At 39.4% G+C, this 14,009-nt stretch overlaps 1 protein-coding gene across 1 annotated transcript in view; it reads right to left on the bottom strand.

Moving 5' to 3' along the window:
* Nucleotides 1-14,009, bottom strand: part of LOC144369513 (ATP-binding cassette sub-family A member 13-like) — a 340,834-nt gene that overhangs the window by 109,761 nt on the left and 217,064 nt on the right. Inside the window, exons 30-32 of the mRNA XM_078029787.1 lie at nt 7,369-7,423; nt 5,833-6,010; nt 2,720-2,835 (exon numbers count right to left, since the gene is read on the bottom strand). Coding sequence (XP_077885913.1) covers nt 2,720-2,835; nt 5,833-6,010; nt 7,369-7,423 — 349 coding nt within the window. The remainder of the gene's footprint in view (nt 1-2,719; nt 2,836-5,832; nt 6,011-7,368; nt 7,424-14,009) is intronic.

Raw genomic sequence — 14,009 nt, 5'->3', positions numbered from 1 at the left:
CCACCACATCACTTTTTTTTAACTACATTTTCATTAGTTACCTTTTGAATACTTGGTTGAAATGAATATATTAGCAGCTCAAATCCCCTTATCTTTTGCATTTTTTAAGAAAAAAATTGAATCGACTTGTAGAACATAATTTATTGAGGGGGTGAACCCTACTTTAGCTTTTTCTATTCCGTGATAGTGATATTTTACTAAAATATAATGTATCATTTTAAGGATTTTAGAATTTTCTGGACATTGGTGTACTGCTGAGTAGTTTCCTGGAATTTATGGCAGGGTATTGTTATCACATCCCCCCTTCAAAAACTGACCCTTTCCCTACTCTGTGTGAATTTCCCAAGACACCAGAGAGGATTCTGTGACTTCATCCTCATAATCATTCAGCACTAAACATGCCCCAAATATATTCTAGAGTTTAATTTTTTTTATATACGAGCTAGACTATTTTTTCTTTCAAAAAATTTTAAGTATTATTTTCCTCTTTTTAATAATCCCCTTCCATCAATTTTTACTTGAAAGAAAAAGATAAACACTGTGACTAGGCATTTGTGTTTTGTTATCTTCTAGAGAGCATCTATTCATTTATCTCAGCTCTTATTTTCTTAGAGTCCAACTCATTGCATGTCCCTCCCTCAATCATGGATGTGTTCTGAGGTTCCAGCTTGTTCTGGGACTCAGCCTTCCTGGAGATTGTTCTTGGGCTTCTGGTACCTACAGGTCCTGGTGGGGACAAGAGTGAGTCACCTCTGCATCCTCACCCATAGATGGCTGGGTATGCAGGAGATGCAGCTCCCCAGACTGAGGCTCTCTCTGCTCTGTCACCCATAGTAGTGGGTCACTGGTTTCAGAGTTTCACAGTGGGGTGGCTGTGCTCCAGTGAGGAAATAATGACCTTTTAAATCTGGGTTAGTCTACGACTAGATGTTACCCCATGAACTCTTTTGGGCTCTACTTTATTGGAAATTAGTCCAGATAGCAAACACAGTCTGACTTATCTTTTATATCTTCTTATTCCTGCTAACCTAAGAATTCTGAACAGGAAGTTTGTAATAGAAATTGTTTATCAACAGATCTGTGAGTCTTTAAACCTCTTTTTAAAAAATGTAGTTCTATACATAGGGAGAATTCTTAACTTGGTGCAAATTCCTAAAGGAGCTCATAATCAAATTTATGGTTAATAAAATTTCCTTAAAATATGCTTATAAGGGGGCTGGGGATGTGGCTCAAGCGGTAACATACTTGCCTGGCATGCATGGGGCGCTGGGTTCGATCCTCAGCACCACATACAAATAAAATAAAGATGCTGTGTCTACTAATAATAAATATTTAAAAAAATTTTCTCTCTCTCTCAAAAAAATATGCTTATAAGAATTTCTAAACATTGACCTTATATTTCTTAATTTTTGAAATCTGTTCCCCTAAAATTAAAAAAATCATTTACTTTTTGTTAGTAAAGTCCATTTTCTAACTCTATAAGATATATGACTTATGTACTCAATGGGATCAACAAACTAAAAATCAGGCCATATACATATATAGTTCTTTATATAAGAGCTTAATTTCAAACTGAATATTTAAAAAAACATGTCTACTATAGCATGTTTTATAGCAGAGAGCATCATATCTCCAAAAGAGTAAAATAATTCCAAGAGTAACAATAATAGCTAAACTTAATTTAATTGGACTCTGTACCACTCATTAGACAAGCTGTTTGCAGGAACTATCCAATTTAATCTTTCCAGAAACAGAATTTGAGTTTTACAGGGAAATACTGAGGCTTAGACAGAAGAATTTATATTTCCAAGGCCACAGTATTAGAGAGTAGCAATATCAATATTCCTGTTGCCCTTTCTCTGTCCTCCTACATATCCTTCTACCTATTCGTCTATCAATTAATTTATTGATCCATTCATCTGATAATGATGAATACTTCTTCAAATAATTTTTCATCACCTAATTAGATGTTCTAAAAAATCCTGAATCACTGATAAAAGAAGTATGTAAAAATCATTTTAGTTGTAATCTTAGGCTTAAATTAAAGATGAATGTTTTATTTCAAAACAGCCTTGAATTACGATAAAGTCAGTACAGTAATTATTTCCCTATAAGAAAGTGTCTATAAGCAAACACATACGCTGGCCACATAAGACACATATTTCTGATATCAGATAGGGCATTATTTAGGGTTCACTTGTAATGATCCTGATTAGTGTACATATGAGAAATTTGTACAGTGATTTTTCTCTTTATGTGATTTTTTCTCTGAGAAAAAAAGTAATCAAAGTCAGGCAAAACATTTTCCAACTACTAACGTTATAGGAGAGGGAAATATATGCCAGACAGCGCTTCACAAGAGAATCTCCTCAAATGCAATTTCAGAGCTAACTGGATTATGTATTTGAGCCCATGATTAATGTCAAAGTGAGAATAACAGAGAATCCATTTCCCACTGCACAAGTTTGTCAAACAGCTTGAGGGCCTTTCTGAGACAGGGCCAATGCCATCTTCATTATGACCCTGTCACCCTTTCTCCCTCCACGGGAGCATTTATCATCTTGCTCAAGCTTGTTTGTTCAGCGTCCCTTGTAGAAGCAACATAATTGCTCAGGAGGAGAGAAAATCATGAAGCCAACAGCAGGTTCAAAGCCATCCTGAGGGTTTTCTCTTTCAGAAAACAAACCATAATTTTGCAGCAGTGTTTCTCATCACATACCCGAAAAGTGCCAGCAGGAGGGCTGTGGCCGCCAAGTTCTCACGGAAAGTGAAAGCTGTTAACTGGAAGGCCATAATAATGGCGACACACAGGCAGACGGAAACCAAGTAAAAGAGCTGAGAAAATAAGAAGAAAAAAAGGGAGAACGTGTTGCATCAGTTGGTCATGTTATATGTATCATTAGCTACTTATCTCAAATGTTCCCGTTAACTTCTGCTTAAACATAGCTCCTACTTCACATGTTGCAAGACTGGTAGTATAATTTGTCCTAGACAATCAGGACAGTCACTGTTATGGGCTGAGTCATGTCCCCCCCCCCCGCCCCAGAATTCAACAGTTGAACACCTAGGACTTCTGAACATGACTGTATTTGGAGACAGGGCTTCAAAGAAGTGATTAAGTTCACACGTGAAGCCTGGTCCTATGTGATTGTGCCCTGATAAGAAGAGGAAATCAGCACACAGATACACAGAGGGATGAAACCACAAAGACACAAGAAGCACCATCTACAAGCCAAGGATAGAATCCTCAGAGAAACCAACCCTGCTTGTACCTCAGTTTCAGACTTGCAGCCTCCAGGACTGTGAGAAGATAAGTTTCTGCTAAGTGCCCAGTCTGTGGTATTTTAGGGTATGACAGCCCTAGCAGCCTGACAGGGTCAGTTCTACCCATCTTCTTTCAGAAAGGTCAAGGAATCCAGCCACTCCCCAAGAACAAGGCTCTGCCCACATGTAGAATGAAGGGCAGGCTCCTTGTCCTGCCCTCCTACATAGCCTTCCTTTGAGATACTCCCATGGGACAACAGCCAGGGCGCTTCTTGGGGCTCTCCATACTCAAAGATTATTCTTTGGGGAGCCTCTGGCTGTAGAGCTCTTCTCAGTGTCACCCAGGTGGCTAATTCATGCTGACTTTTCAGATCTCAGCTTAAATTTCATTTCCCTCTTTAACCTCCCAATTTGAAATTATCCTCCTCCCTATTGCCCCTTTTTATTTTCTCAATACATCTAGCTCTGAGCCCCTTCTACCTGGTACATTTATTTAGTGGTTTTCTACTGCTTCCCATTAGATTATAAGCTCTATGACAGGAGAGATATTCTCTCACTTTTTCATGACTTTAGGATCAACAATTATGTCCATTTGAGTAACTAAAATAGCATACCATAGCCTGAGCGGCTGATAAATAACAGAAATGTATTGTTCACAGTTTTGCTAGCTGGGAAGCTCAAATTTATGGCATCAGTAGATTTGTTTTCTGGTGAGGGGCCGCCCACCTTTTTCTTCATAAATGGTACATTTTCGCTGTGTTTTCACATGATGGAAATGGAAAGAGATCTCTCTAAGGTCCTTAAATAAAGGCACCAACCCATTCCAGAGGGTTCCACCTACATGACTAATTTCCTCTCAAGGTCCCACCTCCTAATACCATTACATTGACTATTGGGTTTGAAAGTTGGATTTTGGGTGGAAATTAACATCCAGACATACTTTGACACATAGAAGGTCAAATGAATAAAATATTTTATTCATTTATTCTATTCATCTAATGAGTCATCAAATAGAATGATCAGGGAATGGATGCATAAAGATATAAGAAACAATAAATCAAGAAGCTAATAAATCCTCCCTATCCTGAAACTCCAAAGATGAATATTATAGGTAAATAAGAGCCTCACATTGAGTGTGAGGAATAAAGAGATTGTCAATTACGGAGGTAGCAAAAGAAAAACCCTAGGGTTTGGGAAAACTTTGGATGCTCTTTGGTATCCTGGTCCTATGACTTGGTTCATCTTCCCTTTCTCTGGGGATGGTGAGTCCATTAGACACCATGAATGGGAGACGTGGAACAGAAGAGTGACTCTTGGCCACATGTGGTACTGCACCAAATTGAACAGGAGGTAAAAGCAGGCGCTGAGCCTGTGCCATACCAACCAGAATTATGATCCTGGATGAACCATTTCCTTTCTCCAGACTTCAAGAACCCCTTGGTAAAGATGAGGGCATCCAAGGACCAGCATTATTCAGTCTTGTTTGAGATTCATAAATTACCTTGGGTTTCTAATGAAAGTAAGACCTCAAAGACCTATCCACACCCATAGAACACAATCTTGCAGGTGGGCCCTCTGGAATCTAGGGAAGTGTCTAGATGGTTACTACCACTAAGCAGGCTTAGTGAAAACCCTGATTGAGATGAACTCAGGTGTGACCTGCATAAACTGTACTTTTTTTAAAAAAAATCTAGGTTACATGATCAAAAAGAAGCAAATCTGCTAAATTCTAAGCCAGCTCAAAGGAATAAATACTACATAAGAGCAACATGTTAATGCATCAGATTCTGCACAAAATAACACAGCTGTTATAGAACCTAGTTAATGGCAAGTACTCTGCAAACGTTAAGCCTGCCCTACTCCCACAGACATAAAATTTCTCAAATCATAGGATGAGTCATTTATGAAGGCGCAAGGACAAAAATATCACAGTCCTACAAAAAGGGCAATGCCACTCTGTAACAATGAAAGTGACTACTGACCATCAAAGAGCACTTCTCTCAAAGAAGATGCACTTTGTAAAGCAAGATAAATGTCCTCAACTCTAGGGAACAGCTCAACAATGCATCTGTTACTGTCTTCTTCGGGACCGCAGATAATGATCAGGAGAGTTTCTGCTGGGAAACTGAATTCCTGCAAGAAATACTAATAACTGCTGTATAAACTAGAGAATGGAGCTCAAGCCTCAGTGGGGGTGCTTTTAAGCATGCAGATGACAGATCTTTTCTAATTATTTATTAATCACCTCATCACCCACCCCTTCAAAAGTGCATATTAAAGGTGATTATTTATTCATTTCCCTAATAAGAAACTTTGCATTTCTGGTCAGGCTCTTCATTTCCCAGCCTGAGATTCCTGAGTCTTTGCCATATGAAGCATTCCTAAATGACAGATAATGACCAGTAAAGGTGACTTAACCTGAAATGCTCTCAATAATAAATGATCCCTTCTTTTGTGGATAGTCCCCACACGCCCAGGTCTCCTCTTCCTCACCCTCCCCCCACACACACACATACATTGAAGGGATCACTAGCATAGAGGTTACTGGGATCTCATCCCAAATCCTACCATGTCATACAGGAAGTGAGTGAACCAGTAAGTCCTGTAGCCAAGGCCACTTATGTGCTGCAATCTCTTGGCTCCAGTCACTCTGTCCCTCACCACAGAGCTACCAATTGATGCAGACAGGATAGAGAATCCCAGCACAATGCAGAGGGCAACACCACACTGGCGGATGCTCTCCAGGCTGTAGGCAAAACAGAATAGCTTGTTAGATTTAGAGGAAGAACGGGGGTCTTCTTTCTATTAAAATCAGGGAAGATAATCATTTAGGCAAACTAGCTGAATATAAGAATTCTTTCATTAAATCCCTGTGACCAACTTTGGAGACATGGATTATTGTTCAGAAGCTAAAAGACATAACTGAGAATTATAAAGTTGAAGAGCAATTTCAAATGAAAGACATGCCCAGGGTGACATTCAAAATACAGTGTGGACTTTGCCTACATTGGAATTTCTTTGTTCTACAGCAGCCCCTGCCAATAAGGGGCATTTGCATACCTTACAGGCCCATCTCCAAATTTAGTTACTTAAAATACCAAAATAATTTTACAAATGGTCAAGGTCTAATCATACACATTGCACACTCTCTTGGGCACTTTTTAAAACTAGAATACTACTCTTGTTCTTTTGTCCAATCATGTGCTGCCTGCTCTCCTCTGTTCCACCTCTGGGAACAGCAGTGCACAAATGATCTTTCAGGTGTCCAACATGATGAAACATTTCACCACCAAACATCCGCTGGGCCATGCTTTCTTTTCCAACATGTCTTGTTCTATAAAAGATGTCAACTAGCCCACTCCTGGAACTCTAGGCAGGTGTCAGAGACTGTTAAAGATATTATCTTGAAAATCAGTATGTGAATGAGAGGACAAACTGCAACCCATCCTTTCTGTGATGGTAATGATTTGAGGAGAGAATGCCAATTAAGCATATTTTATTCTCACCTTGGTAGGTCATAGCAAGTGAATAAATAGTATTTATATTTATTATTGAATTTTAACTAAAAGTTTGTCAAACATGATATGGAAAGGGAGATGGAAGAAAAAAAGAGAAGTTGGACAGAACTATATCTTGTAATAAGACAAAGGAAACTGACATTCTTACCTAAAAGAGCTGGCTTTAACACCTGCCCAATGGCTCCAAGCCCCATTGGGACTGTGAGGAAAATCTCACATGAGAAATACCCAGGGAGGACACTACTATATTCACCTATCTGAATTCCACATTTATGATGTTAAATTGAAAAAGTGGCCCGGAAGATGTGCAGTCCCATAAGCTGTGGGAAACACATCCCCTTAGGATGATTTCTGCTTAAAAACAGAGCTGCGTGATATTCTCATCCATTTTAAGCTCAGTCAAAGCACTGACCCTTTTAATAATCACTTTCCTCCTGCTTTTCAAAGAGATGCCCAGGCCCTGTGCCGCTAACTATATATGCCAACTTCTCTCCCAACATATGTCAAAAAGGGATCAAAATCACCACTAAGAGATTCAAAGATATTCTTCCATACTTGGGGCCCTTCCAGCATTCCTTCAACTCACATCTTGTCTTCATTCAGCAAGGATCCTCCATATGGGTGGCTATAGAGTGTAATTCCTGCGAACAACATTTTGAAAAGTAAGCCTTCTGCTGCATGGTGACACACAGCCCACCTTCAACCCACATAGAGTCTCCTTGCCCATAAAACATCTCCCGGGTGCTTTACCCAGGCCTCAGTCCTTTAGTAGCAACAAATGGCAAATTCTGTCATGTAATTCAGCTAATGTGTACTGGGATTTTTGCATTGCTGCCCTGGTTAAACATAACTAGGATGTAGTATAAACGCATTATATGTCAGGTACTATGCTCATGTTATATGTTATCATTAAGTGTTGTGAGTATCTCAGTACTGAAGGAATATACCATTCATATTTTATGGTGAAGAAACAGACTCAGGCTACATAACAATATGCAGAGGAGGTCATCTGATAGAAACCAGGTCAATATTCAGTTCACATCTAGATCAAGCCAGATCTAGACAGATAGAAAACTCAAAAATTTCTTTTTTCCTTAGAACAATTTTTATTTTGGAGTTGTCCTTGGCTTTGTTTGCTTTCTCAGGCTTGTACATTAGTGCAATGCCAGCAGCCAATGTAGAGAAATTGCCATCAAGTTTCAAGTAAAAGGATTTCATTTAAAAAGTTGTTCATAATATCACACAGCATGGTATCTCTTCTCTAGCAAATCCCAGTCAATACTATATCAAGAACTCCATAACTTCAGGCAAATGGTTTGTGTTTCATCTTAAAGACACTGTGAACTATGAGAGTAAATGAGCTTCCTTTTTCTAATTGGTTGTTTTAAATGTTTGTAGATAAATTGTGGCTTGAACATGGAGGCCAATTCAGAAAACACAAAATCTTTGCTTTATTTTATGTAGTCACTCCTGTATTTTCCTTCTCCTTTGAACTCACTTTCAATTAATCCTGTTGTTTATATTTTGCATTCCCCTATGGGGGGGAACATCAAATTCTTACTAAAACAATCATGGAGTATAAATAAACATAAATAAATTAAAAGGTACAGTGTTAAAACAGACCAAAGTGCTCCAAAATCCCAACAGTTTTGCTGCCAGACACCTTGACTTCTGTCTGTTTACCACCTGTTCTCTTCAACTTGACCAGCCTTTTTATTTCCTCCATTGTGGACTCAATCATGCACTAAAGAAAGCTCTGAATCATGGCAGACAGAACAGTGGGAGCTAATGACCCAGCTAGTCTCTTGTACAGTTTCCAGAATAAGTTCTCTGATTATAAATTAATATTGTAAAGATATGCTGTCCTGGCTCCTGGGGCAGGGATGGGGCGGGGGTCCCATGTCTGTTGTGTGGGTTCCCAGAGCATTACAAACAGCTGCTTGGAGAGGACTCCGTGTCTGTCTGGACCACTAACATTCCCTACTCTTTCTCTCCCTTGTCTGTCTGTTGCTGAATGTGACTTCTGTCCTTACTCTTTATAGTATTTTCCAGTTACCATGCTTTCCAGCAAAAGGTCTGACCCATAGGCGGCAAGCCTTTCATTTGATGAGGAGTCTGATAGTGACCAGGTCTACCAGGTGGTCATATAAAAGCCAGCAGACCTTAGAAGTGCTTACACGAGGGGAGATTCTGCCAAGTGTGGCAGGTGTCCCTTTGGGTGCTGCAGAGAGGGGGAGTATAGTTGCAATGTTGTATGGTATTCCAGAGTCTGTGTACGAATGAGAGTATTCTTGATAAAAGCAAACTCAGAAAAGTGTGGTTAGCCCATGAAGATCTGGAAATCATGTCATTTTAGAAACATAAGAGAATACTGGAATTATTCAACTAGAAAATACAAACACACACACACACACACACACACACACACATATCTGGGGCAAGAGGAAGCTTGGAAATGTCTTCAGCTAGCTAAAGCATCATCATGGCTCACAGGAAACAGATTGGGTCTATAATGTTTTGGAGGGAGAAGTTGGTCCAAGGGGGAAGGTTCAAAAAATATAATTAATGAAAGATAAGATCAGAGAATGGGAAGCTCAAATTCTAGGGAAGAGAGAGGACTGCATATTGAGTTTAGTTATGTAGGCAATAGCTTTCTTAATCATAATAAAACCCCAGTCAAAATTCTGCAAATGAAGGCTCAGTGGAGGTCAGGTTAGTGAACAACTGGATGTCCTCGGAGGGGGACATGCCCAGATTCCTTGAGTTGAGAGCATAGAAGCTCTGCAACTTTTCCAGAACTTTTGCCTCATGCATCTCTCCATTGTGGCTGCTCCTCTTGATTTGTATCCTTAAAATAAAACTGTTTTAAGTGTAGTGCTTTCCTAAATTCTATGAATTATTCTAGCAAATAATCAAATCTGATGGGGTCACGGGCACTCCACATTTCTAGCCAGTCAGTCAGAAGTGCAGATGGCCTCAGAACCTTTGAAGTATAGTTGGCATCTGAAAAAAACAGCAGTCTTGTTGGGCACCATGCCCTCTGGGTTTAAATAGGCATAACTGAGTAAACCACTAGCGATAGGACTGAATTCAAGATCCAGTCCTCTCTCTTTCCCAGGAGTTGGACTAACCCAGCATCCCCACCCTCTCATCATATGCTTCTTATATTTTTGAACCTGCCTCCTTGGATCTCTCCAAAACATCATAGACCTTGACTTGAGAGGTCTGTGCTAATTCCACATGTTCAGTGGCAGAACTGAACTGCAGTGTACCCAGCTTCGTACTGAACAGAACACCCTCCATAGCTGATGTTTCTCCTCACACAGCAGAAATGTGGGCCTGGCCGGACAGAAGTCTCCTGTGCTCTCTGCATCCCACCCCTTCACACTCCCCTTGGGTCTTCTCAAGCCTGCCTTGAGTACCATGACTATATTCTACACTTCTCCCCACACACCCTGCGGGCATGTGAAGTCCAAAGCAACCTGCATCAGCCTAGGGATATTTGCCTCCTTCTCACCACCATGAACCACACCATCATCTCCTGCCCTCAGTCACCCAGGCTTAAATTTGAAGACTCCTCATCTGCCCACTCTTCTTCACACCACATGTCCTGGAGGTTTCCAGTTCTGTCACTTGCTCCTCAACTCCATTGCACAGCAAGCACCCCTCCTGGACAGCCCTAATTCACATCATCTTTCAGCTAGCCTCTCCCCAGTTTCATCATCCACTCCCCTCCCAGCAGCCCTAGAGAATTTCCAAGAAGTTGTAGAAATAAACATTCTTTCAACACAGATGTCCCTTACAATTAGATCCAAAGCTCTCGTATTATTATTCTCCCACTGATCCCATCAGTAAAGCTGGATTGCTGCCACGTTGGTAATTCACTAACTGTAGGCATGTTTTACCTTTTCCTTAAATTTTCTTATACTCTCTACACCAGTGACATCCATCTCCAATCTCATGTATGCTATATTAAACTTCCTTTTTTAAATCATGATTGCTTTGTTATGCTTTCTTTCCATCTTTTAAAAATATTTTTAGGTGGATACAATATATTTTTATTTATTTGTACTTTTTGTGGTGCTGAGTATTGAATCCAGGGCCTCACACATCCTAGGCAAGTGCTCTACCACTGAGCTATGACCCAGTCTTTCTTTCTGTCTTTATTGAGGTACTACTAACAAATAAAAAGTATTTAAAGACTGACCTCAAGTTCCAGTGGTTTAACTTTGATTCTTTAACTTTAAACAGTGCAAAAGTGATTTGCCTACTTCATACTTCAGTAGAAATCACACTTTAAATTTTAAATCTCAAACTTTCCTGGGATAATGAGGTGCAGCATAATCCTCTTTCATGAAGCTGGACAGTGGCAGAGAACCACAACTCAGTCAACCACGACATCACAAGGGAAACAACCAATCTGCTACAGTGTATTATATTGCAAAGTTATAATATTTAGTAGGCTAGTTGTATTAAATGCATTTCCTACTTACAACATTTTCAATTTACAGTGGGCTTATAAGAATGCAACGTCATTACTGAGTCAAGGAGCATCTATGTTTAAAGTGCACAATGTGATGTTTTAATATATGTAAACATTGTGAAATGATTATCATAGTCAAGCTATTACCATATCCACTGCCTTTTACACACTGCTGGTGGGAATGTGTATCAGTACAGCTATTGTGTAAAACAATACAGAGTTGCTCCCTGAAATTAAAAATAGAACTACCATATGACCCATCAATCTCACCAAAGGATTGATAAAGTTATATCCAAAGGAAATAAAATAATTTCTATACTACCATGTTCATTGTAGCATTATCCACAATGGACAATATGTACAGGTCACCCAAGTGTCTACTGAGAGATGAATGGATACAGATAATGTGGAATATATGGGTAGAGAAAATGTGGTATATGTAAAAATAGATTTGTACATGTGTATACACATATATTGACATATACAAATATACATACACATTATTATTCAATGTTTTTTTAAAATGAAGTGTGTCTTTTGTGACAATATGGATAAAATGAGGACATGTGCTCAGTGAAACAAGGCAGAAACAGAAAGACAAATACTGCATGACCCCAGTCATGTGTGGAATTTTCAAAAGTTTTAAACTCATAAAAACAGAGAGTAAAAGGACATTATCAGTGACCATTGTAGAGGACACTAAGAGATGTTGGTCAAAGGGTACAATTTCATGGATAAGGCGAATAAGTTCTGTGGATCTAACAAACACCACAGTGACTACAGTCAATAACACTGTATTGATTACTTGACATCCAAGGACAGTAGATCTTCGTCTTCTCACCATAGCCCATACACACAGGAAAGATGAATAAAATTGGCTGGAGTACAGAGACGGGAATAGAAGTAAGGGAACAGTGGTTCTCAAACACTGTCTAAGCCCTGACTTACTTATGAGCAGAGAGAAAGAGCTGATATCCAAAAGTATACAGTCAGCTCTCCTTATTCATGGGTTCCATATCTGCAGCTTCAACTAACCATGAATCAAAAAATATTTGGGAAAGATGTATCTGAACTGTACATGTGTAGACTTTTTCTTCTTGTCATTATTCCCTAAATAGTATGGTATAAAAACTACTCATATAACATTTACATTGCATTAGCTATTATAAGTAACCTTGAGATATGATTCAGGCATGGGATGATGGGACTCAGTTATATGTACACGCCACACCATTGTCATTTTATATAAAGAACTTGAACATCTGCAGAGTTTGGTACTCATAGTGGAGACTGGAACCACAGATGCTGAGGAATGGCTACAAAAATTAGCCTGTGGTCATGCATTGTATGCTATTTAGGACCCTGGGCTGTTTGTACAAATTCTTATAGAGCAACTCTATCATACCAGTATTATTACACCCTTTTCACAAGAGGCACCCGAAGTGAAGGTATACAAGAGCTTTCCAGAATCTGAGAGCTATGACAGGCTGGGATTCAAACCTGGGGCTGCAGACACCACAACCCATATTTCTACCAACATGTCATGGACCGCTCTTCAACACATACTCATGATTTTCCAAAGGACAGATCCATACAGTGGCAAGAAAACAGGTTGGATGTCAAACACTTCTGCAGCTCATTCTGCACTGAAAAGCTACAAATATTTTTGTGGAGAGTTCAACAATAGAATTTTAAACTACAAAGGTTGAATCTTTATTTGATCAGGTTGCATAAATACTTTTCTTACCTTGAACCATTAGATTCATTGCTAAAACACTGAAAATGGGGCTCTAATATTTGCTTTCTATGCCCTCATTCCTCTGTTATGAATTTATTATTCTTCAGTATAGCACATTTCCTGTGTTTGTCATTTTTTGGAGATTTAATCTAGAAGGCGAGAGTACATTTGGTTTCCCATCTCTCAGGTAGAATGATTGACTGTTCCTGTGGACAGTAATTCCCCAACATGCCAGACCCTAATCTGGATGTTTTCATAATACATTTTTTCTTATTTAGTAACCTGATAATAAAATTCTATGTTTAAAAGAAAGTGTAATACACATGCATTCCTTTATAAGTCAGTTTAGAGCATTCTAGAAAGGTAAATGGTAGAGTTTTACAGGAAAAAGGAACTCCATGGAATGGTCTAGCCTAGGGATACTAGAAGAGCAACAGAAAACTGAATGTGGCATTTTTTCCAGGAGCACAAAACTGATCCAGCATCTGCAAAGACCTGGTCTCTACCTCTCTCATCAATTCAACCAGCAATGCAAAGGGCCCTGAGTATGGAGCATCCACACTGGTGACAACAACATGCAAGGCAAACAACAGGAAACCTGAGCTATGGCAGAGAGAGACACTGATATAGTTCATGAATTGAGCTTCAGGTGAGTTCCCACCAATGGTAGCCATCCTGCCCTCCTTTTCTGTTTTGTGCACATGGATATAAGGCTCCAGGGGCTCTGCCTCCACCTGGGTCTTAAAAGTAGGAAGCTGCTGGTATAAACTCCAGAACTCTGCAAATTGCTACAACAGCTTCTTCCTTCCTGGAGTCTCACTCAGAAACATCTCATAGGAGCTTCAGTTTTTCATCTGATGCTGGCTGTAGAGTACTATAATTTTACATATTTTACACAGAGTAAATACTTAATTTATTAAAAAAGCACAGATGCTATACATGGCCCTACAGGGAATTCTAGTGGTCTTGGAACAGTCTTCCTGTTCTGTGCACAACGTTCATGTCA

Source organism: Ictidomys tridecemlineatus, chromosome 12, assembly GCF_052094955.1.
Source record: "Ictidomys tridecemlineatus isolate mIctTri1 chromosome 12, mIctTri1.hap1, whole genome shotgun sequence".
Taxonomy (NCBI): domain Eukaryota; kingdom Metazoa; phylum Chordata; class Mammalia; order Rodentia; family Sciuridae; genus Ictidomys; species Ictidomys tridecemlineatus.
Note: the sequence above shows the minus strand (reverse complement) of the source record. Positions and strands in the feature narration are given on the sequence as shown.